The sequence below is a fragment of the Chelonoidis abingdonii genome, chromosome 3, assembly GCF_003597395.2.
Source record: "Chelonoidis abingdonii isolate Lonesome George chromosome 3, CheloAbing_2.0, whole genome shotgun sequence".
NCBI classification, from domain to species: domain Eukaryota; kingdom Metazoa; phylum Chordata; order Testudines; family Testudinidae; genus Chelonoidis; species Chelonoidis abingdonii.
Window position 1 is genome coordinate 116026629 of NC_133771.1, and position 18634 is coordinate 116045262.

An 18634-nucleotide genomic window follows, 5' to 3' on the forward strand; every position below is an offset into this window, starting at 1 on the left:
ACTGCCAAGATAGACAAAGTATTCTACATTTTCCAGTTCTTCTTTAATATAGATCTTCCTTGCTGGCTCTGATGATTGACTGGGAACTGGCTGGTGGAGAACTTCTGTTTTGCCAATGTTCAGAGTTAACTCTAGGCTTTTGTAAGCTTCAGAGAAGCAATTAAGGGCTGTTTGAAGATCCTCCTTTTGAGTGTGCAACTACAGCACAATCATCTGCATACTGGAGTTCAGTTACTGTTGCTGATATTATTTTAGTTTTGGCGTGGAAATGAGAAAAGTTGAAGAGGTTGCCGTCAATCCAATATTGGATGCCAATGCTGTGTGGTAGATGGTCTTGGGTTAGTTCTAAGAAAATGGAGAAAAGGGTGGGTGCCAGTACACAACCTTGTTTTATGCCAGTTCGGATGACTAAGGGCTCAGAGGTAGAGCCACTGCACAGGATGGAGGCAGTCATATGGCATGGAGGAGTCTTATAATGGTGATAAATTTGCTTGAGCAGCCAAAATTTTACATGACTTTCCACAGAGCCTCACAGCTGACAGAGTCAAAGGCTTTGTTCAGATCAGTAAAGCCATATAGAGCTCCTGGTGGTGGTGGTAAAATTTTTCCTGAATCCGCTTGGATGTGAAAATCATATCAATTGTGCCAGCACAACAGAACCCAGTATGAGACCTTAACGGCAGAACAGGTGGATGAAGCAGGATCACCTCTCAATGGCTGCGAAGGCGGATGAAGGCTGCAACGGAGGAGGAACCCCTGGTTGTCTTGGATCTCCTTGCCACCAGACACAGGTGCATCTTCCACCAAGATTTGTGTGGCTGCTGGTGCGCATCAGCTCACACACATTAAACTACTCACACACAGGCTTCTTTTACAAGAAGAACTTTTTCCCCCACCCCTACCCATAAAAGTCTTGTGGCGATGGGCGAGTGGTGAAGGGGACAGGTGAAGTAATCATGAGGAGTCCCTAGTGACAGACCCACACACAGGCAATGACTGCAAGATGGTAATCATGTGCCCCTGGACTGAGATGGGGGGCATTTTCGGCAGCAGAAGTCATGATTGGGCAGGCCTTTTTAGGAACCCTTCTGCTCAGTCCATACTGGGAAGGGGCTAGAAAAAGTGCCCCAAACATAGGCTATCCCACCATACCTGACTGGATAACCATGTCCAGAGGGATCACTCCCAATGCGGTTGAAAAACAAAAATGTTTCTTGTAATTTGGACTGTCCATACTGTACTGGATGGATCAAAAAGTGAAAGACTCAAATGCAGAACAACAATTGTTGTACCTCAGGAGTTCTCAGGCAACATCAATATCATCACTGCTCTCAGTGAAACACGATGTGCAGATGAAGGCCACTTGAGGGAAGAGGGCGGTGATTACACTTGCTTCTGGAAAGGAAAATCAGAAAGCAACAGCCAAATACATGGTGTTGGCTTTGCAGTCAAAAACCTGCTAGTCAACCGCCTGCCTGAGCTCCCCATCAGCATCAACGAGCGCCTTATGACCCTCCACATCCAATTGGTCAATAAGTCATTTGCCACCATCATCAGTGCATGTGTGCCAAATCTTGATGCTGAAGAAGAACGGAAAGAATCTTTCTGCACTGACCTTGATAAAATTTTCTCATCCATTCCAAAAACAGATAAGAGAATGCTCTTAGGGGACTTTAATGCAAGAGCTGGCCAATATTCTAATGTATGGAGTAGCACCATTGGGATGAAAGGAGCAGGCAAGCCCAATTCCAATGGCATCCTTCTACTTAGCAAATGTTGTGATCACAGACACAAACTTCAGACAAAGCAACAAGTACAAAGCAACTTGGCAACACCTCTACTCAAAACAGTGGCACCTCGTAGACCAGAGGTAGGCAACCTATGGCATGTGTGCCGAAGGCAGCACGTGAGCTGATTTTTTCAGTGGCATTCATACTACCCAGGTCCTGGCCACTAGTCCGGGGAGGGCTCTGCATTTTAATTTAATTTTAAGTGAAGCTTCTTAAACATTTTAAAAACCTTATTTACTTTACATACAACAATAGTTTAGTTATATATTATAGACTTATAGAAAGAAACCTTCTAAAAACATTAAAATGTATTACTGGCACGTGAAACCTTAAATTAGAGTGAATAAATGAAGACTCGGCATACCACTTCTGAAAGATTGCCAACCCCTGTCCTAGACTATGTCACTGTAAGAACACAGGATCTAAGAGATGTCCAAATCACCTGTCATGAGAAGAGCTGACAACTGCTGGACTGACCCACCATCTGTTGAGGTCAGTCATATTCATCAGGATTGCACTAAAATATAGAAAACAATCCAGATCGCACAGATGGCAATAAAACATCCAACGACTTCAATCCTCGGTCCACCAAGAGAACTTCCAAACACTCCTCAGTGAAAAACTGGCCATATGCATATCTGGAAATGACAACACAAGTGTTTGAAGAAGACTGGGAAGCCCTAAAACACTCCATCCATGAGGTTTGCGAGGAATCCTTGCCATCAGGATTGGTTTGACGACAACAACAACAACAACACTGAGATTACAGCCCTTTTGGACCAGAAGAGAGAGGTTTTCTGACTGGCAAAACCAACCACTATCCAGTCAGAAGCATAGCTCTTTCCATCAGTTCAAAGCTGGAGTTCAAAGGAGGATCCTAGAAATTAAAAAAAAATGGTGGGAGGATAAAGCAAAAGAAATCCAAACATTTGCTGACAGACATAAATTTGGAGGGTTTTTTTTTTGTGAGACGAAGACCCTGTATGGACCAAGCTCATGTGGCCTCACACCTCTGAAATCCAAAGATCTAGTACCCTTCTTAAAGATAAAGAATCCATCAAAGAGCACTGGAAGGAACACTACCAAAGGCTTCTAAATGGAGAATCGACTGTGACTGACACCATTGACTCTGTCCCTCAGCACCCAATCTTGAAAACACTTGCCAATCCACCAACACCTGAGGAGGTCTGCAAAGCAATTAAACAAATGAAGAACAATAAAGGTCCAGGTCCTGATGGCATACCAACTGAAGTACTGAAAGTCGGTGGAGAATCACTGAGTAACAAGCTCCTCAAAATCTGGCATACAAAAGAAATCCCTGCCGACTTATATAATATTAACGTCGTCACCATTTTCAAAAAGGGAGACGTCCGACTGTGGCAACTATCGAGGCATTGCCCTCCTCTCTATCGCTAGGAATATTCTTGTTAGAATCTTACCGAATTGCCTGCTCCCTCTTGCAGAGGAAGTACTTCCAGAATCCCAGTGTGGCTTCAAAACAGAAATAGTGTGCCCACTCTTAATGGGGGTGGATAGAATTGGGATCTTAATGATTGCATTTCAATAGAAAGATAGTTTCTTGGAATCCTACTCTTTTTTCCTTCTATAACTAGCTTCTGTTTCTTAGCTTCTGTTGCCCCACTCTGTCTACCATCATCTTATCTTTAAATGTACAAAAAAAGGATACAAAGTTATGAGGTAGGCCATGATACAAGTCTTTCTGTCACTAAAAAGTTGCATTTTAAAGGATTCCTACTCCTACAGCTCAGAGTTTTTAAGTCATTGGCTCTACTGCAGAAGCCACGTGCTGCCGTCAGCGGTCCAGTTCAGTTTAATTGAATTCCTCTGGGTCTGTGCCATTCCAACTAGCAATTCTCCTCCAAGTTTCTTGCAGTGCATATCAACATCTTTTTGCTCCCACTACACCATATCATTACACTGTTTCCAGCAAAAGTAGTCTTTGGTAAAAACTTTTAAATAATTAAAAAACACTGTATCCTTCTCCCCTCTTCCCTGTCCTCCCTCCAGAAACTGTATAGTTTTTCCTCTGAACCAAGGAATTCCTCTCACAAATGTATGAGACACACTTTCTTGGGTTTGGTGCTCTGGTCCCTATTCCGTTTGAAGAATCCATTGTATCAAGGTGATCATGAAAAACAATGTGCTCTTGAGCACTCTACTTTTCTACTCTTAGTGTCACCAGAGCAGTCCTCAGTGCTGAGCTTTGGATTTGAAAGCACCAACCATCTCTGCAACACTAACCATTTCTCTGCACAGAGTTTTGGCTGTGCAACACTTGTTATAACACATGATTTAGCTGTGGCACCAAATTTAATTCTCTAGCATCATTTATAGTACTCACCTATCTTGCACGAAAAGAAAACACCATCACAGACAGGTTGAACTCATGAGTGGAGAATAAACCTGAATGGATGAATGTTATCAGGATTAGGGGATTAGTTCTTAAATTGTGCACCTGAAGAGTCTGTTAACTATACTCCAATGTTATGCCCCAGGAATAAAGTGCACCAGTGAGTGGTTTTCTAATGTGGACTAGAAATATTGTGAATTTCCCATCAGTGTCATATGACATCATTTATCTTGGAAGGCAGCATGCCATCTTATTTTCTTTGTAAGCCACAGATGTCTGTTTCCAGACTTTTCACTATGGGGACACTGATCAGTTAGTTACCTGTTACTTCCTTGTGATGGCTCCCATTTTTTTTAGTGCTTGGCTTGTGATTAATAGTTAGACTGCTGATCTCTCTTGAGTCCTGTTCTTTCTCCAGTTCTTGAAGGCAATTTATTAATGTTGCATCAATGCAAAATTGTTCTGTATTGGTTTCCCTTTTGGTCTTCATACTAGTTACACTTCCTTGATATCTTCATTTCTCCATCTTTCAACATGTACCATCTTTATCTCATGTGAACTATGGACTTTCCTGTAATGCTCAAAGGGAACAAGATTTCCTGTACATCTGTAAATACCTGCTCAATCAACTATGCCTGCCTTTGCAAGCTTCTGACAGTGCATCTGGTAGTCAATTTGTTGCTCTTCTGTGACAATGTCAATTTCCACTTAATAAATGTCTGTCATGGCCTTCTTTAGTGAATTGGATATATTCCAAATCAGCTTACCTTGGATCCCACAGTAGCTTTCCTTTGTAGCAGTTGCTACTTATTTCAGGGTGTTTAAAACCTGTGTCAAGCTGCTCTGTCCAAAACACTTCATTCTTTGCAATGCTCTCTTCACTTAGGATTTTTTTTATTATTATTACTTACTAACCAATATGTCAAAACATTCTCAAGGGGTGAAAATATAATGAAACTGTTATGCTTTACTTGCATAACTTGATACATGTCCCTTGTGTTAAATTAATAATGCAGGCCAAACTTCTTGATAGAAGAATCCCCTCCCCTCCCCTCCCCTGCAAAACACCACCACCACCTCTTCAGGAAAGACTGAAGATTTTTTTTATTTTTTTTTAAGGAACAATTTAATTGTTCCAGTTTTTACTGATGATGCCTTGACTTTTGAAATGGAAATAGATTCATATTTTTGCATATGCAGATAAGTCATCTACCTGGCCATATAAAAATAAGAAATTTGCACATGCAGGTATGAAAATAAGACCCTATAGGAAATAGTATGTGGTACCCATGCTGTGATATTACCACCTGGTGTTTGTCATATAGTTTAAATTGGCAATTTCAGTCTCTCAAAATGATAAGTCTTAATCACAATCTAACCTGGCACATTTTTTTCATTGCACTTATCTGTATGGTCAAGTTGACTGGAACAGCGTCACATTGCTGGCACCTAAATACATATAATTGTCTGGAAGATCATCTGTTTATTATAAATGCTTGCATGCCAGATTTTCAAACGTATTTTTGGCGCAGGCTGCAGCACATTTGAGAATTTCTTTCAATGAAGAATACTGAAATAATCATAATAAGTAATTCAAACAGTTAAATACACTCAGGTTTGGGCACCGAAAACTAATTATAGTACCTATGCTGTAAAATATACAAGATCTGCAATATAGCCAACGTTGCTGTTAAACTTTAATTTCTGCTTTTCCTTACTTCATTGTTAACTGTGCAGCCTTAATGTTGTTTTGCCATTTGCATTTAATAAGATTAGGGTTTATAATTAGCATAAAAATCTCTGAGATCAACCCTTAAGGATTTTATTGCTTGAAGTGGAAGAAAATGTACATAGGTTGAATATGTTACTTTTTCTGTATGACACTAGTATAATTGAAATTTTTTAGGTTTCAGCTCTTTCCACCGTAGTACCAATATTTGACATTCATTGCAATTAAAAACATTTATTTCTTGAACAGGTTAAAAAGTAAAGAAACATTCTTGAAAATGTAACGGCTCATTTACGTCATTCAACACGAAACTGAAACAAAGCAACTGATTATTTTATGTGGTTGTTGTATGATTAGTACAGTGAATTTATATTTGATATGGCATTTTTCCAGTTTTTGGATTTTTGTTTCTTTAAAGTTGTTACAGTAGTACAAGCATATTTTGATAGATTATATGAAAAGTTTATTGAGCACTTTTTGTGATGTAAGAATTTTTAAAATATACTGTGAGTAAATAATAAGGATCAGATTGTTGATATTTTATGTTAACTCTGACCCATACAGGAATATATGTATTAGTTTATAAAAATTTCAAAATATTTTAAGGTTGCAAAATCAAGGACTCAAAAGTTGGGAAATGCCAGAATTGTTTTCTGATCAATCTTACTTTAACCCACTTTGTGTCTGTATGCATTGTGATAATTATATTTAACTGGCGGATCACATACTAACTTCCACAGAAACCTCCCAGTCTTACTCAATGAACAGGGAGGATTCAACCTATGTACGTTTTTTAACGAGACAGGGCTATGTGGTGCTGTAGGTATAAGAGAACTTTCATTTTCATGTCTCCAGATCCTGATGATGTACATTATTTGAATTGTTGCAGTGCCTAGGGTCCTTAGTAATTTACCAGAACCTCATTGTGATAGGCATTGTACAGAACACAAGAAAAGACAACTTCTCTCAAGGGGTTTACAATCTAAATACAAGACAACAGATGGGAGGAATACAAGTCAACAGAGACAATATTGGTCACATGATAGGCTGTTGATGTGCTGAGACCACTGCCTAACTGTTGTCCAACTTCCTTGTGGGCATCATGGCAAAGGAGAGTTTCATGTTTGTCTAGCTGTAGTGACTTTAATGAAATAACAAGAACACAAAATAACAGAAATGAAATAAATGAAATGCTTATTTACAAGCTACATGCAACCCAACTTCATTCTGGAGTTCAGGCTGTATTCAACTTCAGCCTGCAAAGTGAAGTGTTTTTTTTAAACTCTGGAACATAGAATATTTCAAACTTGAGACTTTCCACAACCTCTGTGACTTCTGCAGAGGCCAGAGTGGCTGATCCCAGGATCGCCCAAGCAGCTGGCTCTGGAACACCCACACTGGCCACCGCTGGAGCAGCCCTACAGTCGGCTGCACTGGCTGCTGTTCCGGTATCCATGGCCAATGGTCCCTGGGTGGGCGGCCGGAGCAGCCACAGCCCGCAGCAGCAGTCCCTGGGCAGACAGCAGTTCCTTGCTGGTCAGCCAGAGCAAATGCAGTCCACGGCCCCAGGCAGCAGTCCCAAGCAGCTGGTACCCCCCTTCCACCACACACACAAGATATTTAGACACAGGTATTTTTAGTATGTCATAGATAGGTCACGGCCATCAATTTTTGTTTATTGCTGTGTCTTTTACTAAAAATACCTGTGACTAAAACATAACCTTACTTCTAGGTGAAGTAACCACATAATCCCTTATGATAGCACCCTGCATCTTAGAGGCCTACCCATTGAAGGTGTTAGTGAGTGAAACAATATTAACTGCCTTTTGTGTAGACCACATAGAAAGGCCATCTTTCTTTAGGAAGGAAATAGTGCAGTAGAGGTATGTGGTGGTTATCATTCTATTAGCTTAACAGCTCAAATAAAAGCAGACTAAGTGTAAATAGTATCATTAAAGGGGGAGAACAAGGTTGCAATGAAGCTCAGTTTTACTTTATTATGGATGATGATTGGGAAATTTCTCTCACAAGGGCATTTGTTTATTAGAGTCTCATAGTATAGAATTAACAGATATTAAGGCCTCTAGAAACTTAAAGCACAGTAAAGATTCTGCTGACAGTTATGTTTAGGCAAGCATTAGAGGGGAATGGGAAGGGCTGGGCACTTTGCCTACAACGTTTCAGAGGTATTTATTGACTGCAAAGGCAGGGTAACTCTAGGAAATCTTGGATTCCATTCCAAACTCTGAAGGAATGTGCACTCAAATGAACACAGATTTTTAATCTGGTCCCTTTTAGAGCCTGACACTTTTTGCCTTGACCTCTCCAATCTGTCCCTATCCCAGGCCTTCCAATTCAACTTCCTTGCCCTAATCCCATTCTCCTTGCCTATCCAGTCTGTCTTTACTCCTCATGCTTCTCATCCCAGTTTCCCAGCCCAAAGCAAGTTCTAGGCAAAAATGGTTTTCTACATACTTGTTGTCTCTTATGAAGCAGCTTTGTGCAGGCATAAGTGACCATTAGCTTTTTCCCATGTTTATTTGGACCTTGGAGACAGAAATACAGGAGCCAGAGGGGGAAAAAATATGGTCGTAAAACTCTAACATTCATCCAGGAAGTACTGGATCAACTTCAGTACCTAAAACTATTTTTAAATAACTTTTCTTGAAATTGGTTATAATTCAGTATTGCATTATTTAAATATTTTGGAAGAAAAACTGTTGGTATAATATTAAAATTACTTGTCACAATTTATATTTATTGTATCTGATTTATTGTGTTTGATTTATTAACCTGATGTCTCTTGAAACCAATATAAAACAGAAGGCAACATCTAAAATGCATTGGGTCCTTGAAACTGGAAAGTAGTAGTAATATGGTGAAATTAATTTTAAAAAACTGTTGGAAACTCAGTGTAAAATTAGAATATCTTAAAATAAATCCCAGATAAGGTATTGAAATTTTAAATGAAGATTTATCATTTGTTCCAAGGTTAACCTTCACACTTTCAATTTTTGTTTGTTATAGACAGGTTTAATTGCATCATAATTTCTGAAGCATGCTCTTTTACGTAGCAATTACACCAGGTCTCTGAAGTTTAAAATTTCATATGGCTGAGTGATCTATAATACAAACAAAATATGATAAAGATAAAATAGTTCTCTCTTCCTGGATTTGGTTTTCTGATATTGGGCTTTAACAATCTTCCTAATTACTTTTTTTGACTGCATTGTATCTTGCAGGATAACATTTTGCCATCTGCCTTTCCAAAGTAAATGGCTATATGTGGGTACAGAAAGAGGAAACATTCACATTGTCAATGTGGAGTCCTTTACACTCTCAGGCTATGTCATCATGTGGAATAAAGCCATTGAACTGTGAGTCTGGTTAAGTATTACCTAGCTGAAAAAACGTTTTTTGTCCCGGATACCAGTTAATTATAGAAATGTCATTTGTGTTAAATAACAAATTTAAATAGACTCTGAAACATGTACATTTGTTCTGGTCTAAAATTCTTTTCTACATGAGTGCTGGGACAAAAAAACCTTAAATCTTTTATGTGACGTGAGAAGCATTGCCAATATGGGTATGTAGATCATGTTGAAGTACAGTATGGATTTCATTTGTCTGATTGCTGAAATTTGGAGTACATAATTTTATTTTATAGTTCTTAAAGTCTGGCAGCTGCAGTTTCACTTAATAGAAGAGTAGTCTTAAAGTACAATACAATTCACTTTGTATGTAAATTTCCCTGAATTATCTACACTACATAGAGTTTTCTATATTATATCCTCATCTACATGTTCTTAGAAAAGGGATTCTCAAACTTTATTGCACCACGACCCACTTCTGACAACAAATTTACTATACAACGCCAGGTGGGGGGGGACTGAAGCCTGAGTCTGCCTGATTCCCAACCAGTTTTTCAGTATTCAAGGATTTGCCTACAGGATTGTACTGTTCAAAAAGTGTTAATTTATCTCATCCGGATGACTTTGTCTGGTAGCTTTTGTTGTAGTCCAATGTCAGATGGCATCATTGTAATGGTAATTTAATTAAAGGTTTCTGGGGCTCTTTTTAGTTCAGATCCTTTATAGAACAGCCATTGCAACACAACATTTATTGTAACTTAGGGACACAATTTTTGGACCCATGCATGCACTTTGTCAAAAATGCCATTGTTTAAATGGCATTTTTGAAAGCAGTGAGCTGCAGGATGGGCCCGTAAACAATAAAACTCATTAGTCATTAACTGTACAATTCAGCAGGATTATTTTTGTGCTCACAATAAATTTTTAGGCTTAAATAACATTGGTTCAAATAAGTAAATTCAGTTTTATTGATCCTGGAATATTTCTTTCATTACTGAACTAACAATTGTCACATACTAAGTATAGCTAGGAATAAAATACTTATCTGGAATTGTCTTTAATAATTATCCTGATATTTAGGTTAAACTGAAAGGAACAGATGATGATAGTGTATTGAAGAAGAAATGGAAAAGAAATACAAAAATAGTGTGTGTTTAGCCAATGCTTCAGTATAGTGCAGAGCAATTCATATTTGTAAACTATTTTCAAAGCTTTCTTATTTGATAATTGATGAATTAAAAAGGAAACATGCAATACCCTGATTCACACAAAGGTATCTCTGTGGGGCTTTCAGTTACTGTGTAAAGTTTTTTTTCAATAATAAAATGCAAATTATTACCCCAAAAATGAGATGTGCCTGGGGCTAATTATTTGTGAGGATATAGAGTCCTACATTCTCCACCACTTTGTGATTTAGCAGCTAATAAATTAGTTAGTGGTAGTATATGCTTTTGCGCATTGTTTTACACATACTGAATGGTCAACATTAAAGCCACTGTTTACTATGGGATAAAATAATAAAGGCTGCTGTATCACTGCTTCTCAATTAAAAAAATCAAAATGCTGGTAAATAAAATAAACGTAACATAGTAACAGATTCACTGTAGTTGCAACAACTGCAATATTTAAATTATTCACAACATTTTTATCAGTGGCCTGGAAGAAAACATAAAATCATCACTGGTAGAGTCTGACGCAAAAATTGGGGCAATGGTAAATAATGAAGAGGACAGGTCACTGATTTAGATCAGTATGGGTTTTTTGGTAAACTGTGTGCAAGCAAGCAATATATGGTATGTTTTAGTATGCCTAACTGTAAATGTATACATATAGGAACAAAGAATGTAGGGCCATATTTACCGGATGGGGGACCCTAACTTGGAAAGCATTGACTGTAAAAGATTTGGTAGTCATCGTGGATAATCAGCTGAGCATGAGCTCCCAGTGTGACACTGTGGCCAAAAGAGCTAATGTGAACCTAGGATCCATAAACAGGATCTCATCTCAGTAGGAACTAGTTGTAATATATTCTGGGGAAAAAATGTGTTTCTTTTATTTAAGATGGAAATGTTTTCCCCTTCAGGTCATCCAAATCTCATCCAGGACCTGTTGTCCATATTAGTGACAATCCAATGGATGAAGGAAAGGTATGTTGAATTTGAAAATTATATGAATAAAAAATCTCAATAAAGAGTGAAATGGAGTGATGTGAAAGTGTATTAATTATCTTTTTTAAAAAGAAAGAAACCAAAGACAACCTGATATAAGTGCCATGGATTTTGAGGAAATAACAAATGAGGAAAAACTCATGATGGAAAAGATATAGCAAGGATATCCAGGGCTAGGCGAAGCACAAAAGTATTGAGACAGGCATAGTAAAATGGCTTGAAGGGTTTGATCAGATGAGCTGTTTGGGCTAAATGAAGTGAGTGTGTGTGCTGAAGCAAGGATGAAAGCAGAGATAGGAGAAAGGTTAGTTGTGAAGATCCTAGAAGGTATAAATGAGAAAGAAGCTTCCTGTGATGGGCAACAGGGAGATAATGAAAGAAATGGAGGGGCTGAGACAAGAGACATAAACTTTAGCATGTTCTTTTTAGGACTGTTGTCATCAGTGACTGCATGATTTTATAAAATGTTTAGTGGATTTGGAACCACTAAAAGCAGCTGGTGCCTTTGGATAATTCAGGTGACACATGTCTGTCCATTCATTCGGTAAATCCACCCTCCCCATACTGTAGTTACAGCACAGAGGCATTGAGTAACTTGTGTTTGTATTCCTCCTTACTGATAAGTGCTTCTCACCTCCTGCTGTCCTCGACAGTGTTTCTCCTTGCAGGGCTTCCATTCTTTGCAGAATTAGGTAGTGCCATACTTTTGGTAGTAGCCAGAAGGAAGTGTGACAGTTCTGCTACCACTAGGGTACAGAAGATTGTGTCATCTTGTGTGTACCTATAGAGGTGAAAAGAAAGTAAGAGGGACAGAGAATGGAGGAATATGTGAGAGAGAGAGAGAGAGAGAGAGAGAGAGGCACCTTTCTATAGGTATATATTTGTTCAGAACACCAGAGCTATCTGGAGGGAAGAGGGAAAGGGTTACTATAGCAGCTGTAAATTTAGTTAAGCAATCTATGGAAGATAGAAACTTATTCTGAAAGAAGTGGAGAGCATTTCTTACAAGATACATTTCAGTGCTTATTTCTAATCACTAATATAGTTCTGCAAGACATGCTTGGGAGAAGTTTGACTCTCTGTATAGAACTAAAATGGTAGAGTACTGGTTGTTTTTTTTTAAACTAAATTTTTTAACTGGAATTCCTTTATGTTGCAATATTACAGTTAAAGATTAATGCATTAATTCACTCTGAAGTGGTTCTGATAGATTAGAGGGGGCAGTAGCAAGTGGCGCCTTGAGAAAGAGAGAGCTCATCTGTGTGGGGTGAACTCCTACAGAACAAAAGACATCACAAATCTCACCACCTTTTGCTCCCAGGGCAAGGTGTACTACTTTGACCTTGCACATTTTTTTTTTCAACCTTACTTCTGCATCAAACATGTAGAAGTATGTACATTTAAAAAACTTTTCCCCAAAATAAAACCCTCTGAAAAAGCTGCAGAGCATACACAAATATACCTCCTGAGGAGATGATGAGAAAGAGAGAACAAACCACACATGACAGACATGTATTCTGCAACATGACTAATTATGGAAAACATACCTATAAAGAGGAGATTTACATTTCTACCACATTCAGGACCTGTCTATACAGAGCAAGCTACCATACTTATGAAAATTTAAAATGTATTTTTGGTAGAATTGGTTGTTTGGGAGGAAACTTTACATTAAAAGTAAGCAAGGTGGTTGGCTGACAGTCCTTTAAACTTAATTTTGAGAAAATGCATGCTGATCAGACAGAAGCAGGAATCAAGAAAAATCATTCAGCACCATACAAATTTTGTTAAAATTATCTATTTTCTATTGCATAAAATCACTGTTAATTAGTTAATGGAATAAATCAAAAACGTTCGGCAGTTAAGTACTCCTTCCTGTATCAGCTAAGGCCATTGTACCCCAAAATATAAGTAAAAATATTGTCTTCCATCACAGTATTAATGTACACATGTTTAATTATGAAACTTTGGATTGAACATGGTTTGGTGGTGATGTAGTATTCAGTTTGTTATTAAATGTGAATATTATGTGATTACAGAAATTTGGACTGTGCAATAGATATTTGATGGCCTCAGAGTTACCTTTTGAGATCATGTATCTGCTGTGTAATAGTGAAGTAGTTTAACAGTTTTAAACTTTGTTGTGGAGTGTCGTGGGGAGGGGCGGGGTAATTACTTCCTCATCGTTGCCTCCTTATGACCACCTTTTGTCTTGGGGTGGTGAGGAATGATAGTCAGTCAATATAGAATAATAGAATTTCAGGGTTGGAAGGGACCTCAGGAGGTCATCTAGTCCAGCCCCCTACTCAAAGCAGGACCGATCTCCAATTAAATCATCCCAGCCAGCACTTTGTCAAGTCTGACCTTAAAAACCTCTAAGGAAGGAGATTCCACCACTTCCCTAAGTAACCTGTTCCAGTGCTTCACCACCCTCCTAGTGGAAAAAGTTTTTCCTAATATCCAACCTAAACCTCCCCCACTGCAACTTGAGACCGTTGCTCCTTGTTCTGTCATCTGCTACCATTGAGAACAACAGTCTAGATCCATCCTTTTTGGAACCTCCTTTCAGGTAGTTGAAAGCAGCTATCAAATCCCCCCTTGTTCTTCTCTTCTGCAGACTAAACAATCCCAGTTCCCTCAGCCTCTTCTCATAAGTCATGTGCTCCAGCCCCCTAATCATTTTTGTTGCCCTCCACTGGGACTCTCTCCAGTTCTTCCACATCCTCTTTGTGGGGCCCAAAACTGGACACAGTACTCCAGGTGAGGCCTAGCCAATGTTGAATAGAGGGGAATGATCACGTCCCTCGATCTGCCGGCAGTGCCCCTACTTATAAAGCCCAAAATGCCATTAGTGTTCTTGTCAACAAGGGCACACTGTTGACTCATATCCAGCTTCTCATCCACTGTAACCTCTAGTTTCTTTTCTTCAGAACTGCTGCCTAGCCATTCAGTCCCTAGTCTGTAGCAATGCATGAGATTGTTCCCTCCTAAGTGCAAGATCTCATCAGATTTCTTTGGCCAAATCCTCTAATTTGTCTTCGTCCTTCTGTATCCTATCCCTGCCCTCCAGCATATCTATCACTCCTCCCAGTTTAGTGTCATCTGCAGACTTGCTGAGGGTGCAGTCCACACCATCCTCCAGATCATTAATGAAGATATTGAACAAAACCGGGCCCAGGACCAACTCTTGGGGCACTCCGCTTGATACCGGTTGCTAACTAGATATGGCACCATTGATCACTACTCATTGAGCCCAATGATCTAGCCAGCTTTCCATCCACCTTATAGTCCATTTATCCAGCCCATACTACTTTAACTTGCTGGCAAGAATACTGTGGGAGACCTTATCAAAAGCTTTGCTAAAGTCAAGGGATAACACTGCTTTCCCCTCATCCACAGAGCCAGTTATCTCATTATAGAAGGCAGTTAGGTTAGTCAGGCATGACTTGCCCTTGGTGAATCCATGCTGACTGTTCCTGATCCTCTCCTCTAAGTGCTTCAGAACTGATTCCTTGAGGACCTGCTCCATGATTTTTCCAGGGACTGAGGTGAGGCTGACTGGCCTGTAGTTCTCCAGATCCTCCTCCTTCCCTTTTTTTAAAGATGGGCACTACATTAGCCTTTTTCCAGTCATCTGGGACCTCCCCTGATCGCCATGAGTTTTCAAAGATAACGGCCAATGGCTCTGCAGTCACATCCACCAACTCTTTTAGCACCCTTGGAAGCAGCGCATCCGACCCCATGGACTTGTGCTTGTCCAGCTTTTCTAAATAGTCCTGAACCACTTCTTTCTCCACAGAGGCTGGTCACCTCCTCCCCATGCTGTGCTACCCAGTGCAGCAGTCTGGGAGCTGACCCTGTTTGTGAAGACAGAGGCAAAAAAAGCATTGAGTACATTAGCTTTTTCCACATCCTGTGTCACTAGGTTGCCTCCCTGACTCAATAAGGGGCCCACGCTTCCTTTGACTTTCTTCTTGTTGCTAACATACTTGAAGAAACCCTTCTTGTTACTCTTAACATCTCTTCCTAGCTGCATCTCCAAGTGTGATTTCAGCCTTCCTGATTTCACTCCTGCATGCCCAAGCAATATTTTTATTTCTCAGCTCTCCTCTCAAGGTTATGTGGCCCAATGGCCAGAGTCAGGGTGATGGCCCCTTCCCACAGGGCTGGGGTCCAATTGCCCAAATCAAAATGGTTTTCTGGTTCGGCAAGTATGTATCGCCTAGTGATCAGAGTCAGTGTGGTCATCTGGCTCAGCAAGGCAGTATGGCCTAGCAGCAAGAATGAGTAGGGCTGCCCTATCTCAGGGCTACATGACTCAATGGACAAAATCAATAGGGCTGCCCCTCTCAGGGCCATGTGGCCTAATGGTCAGAGTCAAGGTGGCCCCCTGGCTCACTAAGGCTGTGTTGCCTAGTGGCAAAAGTCAGTAGGGCTTCCCCCTCAAGTTTGCATGGCCCAACAGGGACGGCTTTAGGGCAATTCCCCTGATTCCTGGGAATCAGGCCCCATGCTTAAGAGGGCCCCGCAGCATCCAGAAGAGGGTCCCTGCACCCTCCACTGAAGTGCCGCTGGAAACAGCGGCAACTGATTGAGCTGCCGCTGAATTGCCACCGCTATCTTTGGCGGCAGCTCAATCGCTGCCACTGTCTTAGGCGCCATTTTGATGGCAGCTCTTTCGAATTGGTCCCTGCACGTCCTAAAGCCGGTCCTGTGGCCTAATGGCCAAAGTGAGTCTGCCCACTTCAGTAGTGCTGTAAGGCCTAGCGGACAGAACCAGTATGACCTCCCATTTCAGGAGGGTGGTATTGCCTAGCAGTCAGATTCAGCAGGGCTGCACTTTCTCAGGATTGTGTGGCCTAGTAGCCAGAATCAGGATAGCTGCCCCTTCCATGGGGCTGCATGATCTAGTGGCAAGTATGCTTGCCACCAAGTCAGCAGGGATTCTGCCTGTAATACTCTGACTCCAATCAGCACCATAACTGGTCTCCCTGAGCTAGTTCCTGATACTGGGATTCTGGTGTCTCCATGGGCTCTGGGCTCCTCGGTCAGGGTGGCTCTCAACAGCTCTGTCACTCCTTGGGCATTCTCTGGAGCCTCAGCATCCCTGGCTTCTGACGTCTGGGACTTCTGTGGTTCCTGGGCTGGAGCTTGCAGTGTGCGTTCTCTCTCTTTGCAGTCTGCGCTGAATGAGCTGAGCTGCTCCCTTTTATACCTATTCTCTAGCTGCAGCATGGCCAGCAGTGCTGCGGGGCCATGGGCTCCTTGGCCCAGAGAGTGAAGATAACCCTCGCAGTATCAGTGTGGGGCAAGTGCACCCCATTACATGGAGGATTCCTTGTCACATGTAGGAATAAAGAAACAAGAGGGTGGATCTAATGTTACTGCAGTATCTACTTCATAGAACAAGAATTACAGGTATTTCAAGTAACTTTCTTTCTTTCAACCTTCTTTACTCTGATTATTGCAGCTCCTGATTGGCTATGAGTCTGGAATAGTAGTATTATGGGACCTCAAGTCAAAGAAGGCAGATTACAGATACACACATGATGAGGTAATGACATTATTCTTCAGTTGACTGATTTCCAGTTGTGTTGCAATGTTTTTGTTGTTTTCCTATTTTGATTTAGTCATTAAATATTGGAAATGTTTTGTATGTTTGAACAATGATGTTTAGAAGAGAATATTATATTCCTCATAATTGTTTAATACCTGTGTAAGTGAATCTGTACAGTCTATTGCAAGGATACCATTTGCTTCTAAACATTTTGCTATATTAAAATCATTTTTTCTAAATAAGACATTTGTTAATAAATTCTTTTTTTACTCTTTGCTGTGATTTGGTAAATACAACTCATGTGTAAAATGCTTAAAATACTTTCAGTTTCTTTAAATTTCCTGCAACTGAAAGTTTTTATTTAGAAAAATAGGAAAAAAGCCTATAATACATAATTCATGCAGCTGTGAAAATTTAAATATATAAAAACAACTTACAAATAATAATCTATTGTTATCTAAAATAAAATCCTTGTTAATCAATAGTTAATGGGGCCAATTTCAACAAAGATGGCACAGAGGTGTGAAGTACTCTTTCCTGTGTCAGCTAAGGCCATTGTACTCCAGGACACAAAGGAGTGTTTGCGCTGTTTGTGTCAGGGAGACTGTTTCAATATCCTTTACTTCTTCACAAAAATTAAACCAGTGGAATCTTGTGAAGGGAGGTGCTGATTTCGTGCAGTTTAACACCATCCTGGCAATGCTTACTTTTTGGACTGTGCCTCGCATTTTTATATCTGCACAGGACCCATGTAGCCTCCATTCAGGTGGAGTTGTGACTGGTTTGCACAACCTGGTTGTGTAATTTTGGCCACCAGAGCCTGCCAACACAATTTGTACTGATATAAGCAGGCAGAAAACTCGATCTATTGGGTGTCTCCTGCACGTACCAGTAAGCGTAAAACAACAGTCTTACATCTATCTCATGTTTAACAAAAAAGAGAAAAGCAGAGACAAATATTTATAGTTTTCAGATTTTCTTCTCCCAGATTCAGTAGAAGGGCCAGGCTGCAGGTGGAGTTCAGCTACTGTCTGCCTCTCATGTTATGCAACTGGGAGGTGTGATTGCAGCACAGGTAGACATATGTAGGCTAGCTTTGATCTAACTGCATCTGGCTTTGAACTAAAGCTAGTTTGAGTAATAATAGCAATGAAACCACAGCAGCATAGCTCATCCTCTCATGTATGCACCCAAGGTTTGCGGCAAGCAAGGCTGTCACATTTTCACTGCTATTGTTACCTGAGGTAGCTTTGACCTAGTTAGATCTAACTAGCTTGGGTAATCTACACATGCTACAATCATACCTCTCAGTTGCAGTGTAGACATGCTCTCAGACCTGCTGGGATGTGCCATGGGGAAGCTAGGGTAATGCTTCCCCTAAGATGCACTTCTGGTTTGGAGATGGGAGTTGTCAGGCAACAGATGGAGAAGCAAATCTGTCTTGGTCTTTGTCTATCTCACAGTCCTACTTGGCTGTAGAAAAGTGGTGGGTGGGGGAGGCTTATTTGGAACTCCACCTGAGATACTTTTGAGGTTTGGAAGGAGGCCTGGCCAGATTGCAGCTAAAGAAGCAACCCAAGATCCCATCTGTCATATAACATAGTGCTTCACATATTGTAAACACTGTAAATCAGTCCTGTGAAGGACT

General features: G+C 40.3%; 1 protein-coding gene across 4 annotated transcripts in view; it reads left to right on the plus strand.

The window, feature by feature from the left end:
• Positions 1 to 18634, plus strand: part of STXBP5 (syntaxin binding protein 5) — a 206388-nt gene that overhangs the window by 70325 nt on the left and 117429 nt on the right. For all 4 annotated transcript variants that reach the window (XM_032804054.2, XM_032804056.2, XM_032804057.2 and 1 more), the window contains exons 5-7: positions 9133 to 9267; positions 11345 to 11408; positions 16900 to 16983. In XM_032804054.2, coding sequence (XP_032659945.1) covers positions 9133 to 9267; positions 11345 to 11408; positions 16900 to 16983 — 283 coding nt within the window. The remainder of the gene's footprint in view (positions 1 to 9132; positions 9268 to 11344; positions 11409 to 16899; positions 16984 to 18634) is intronic.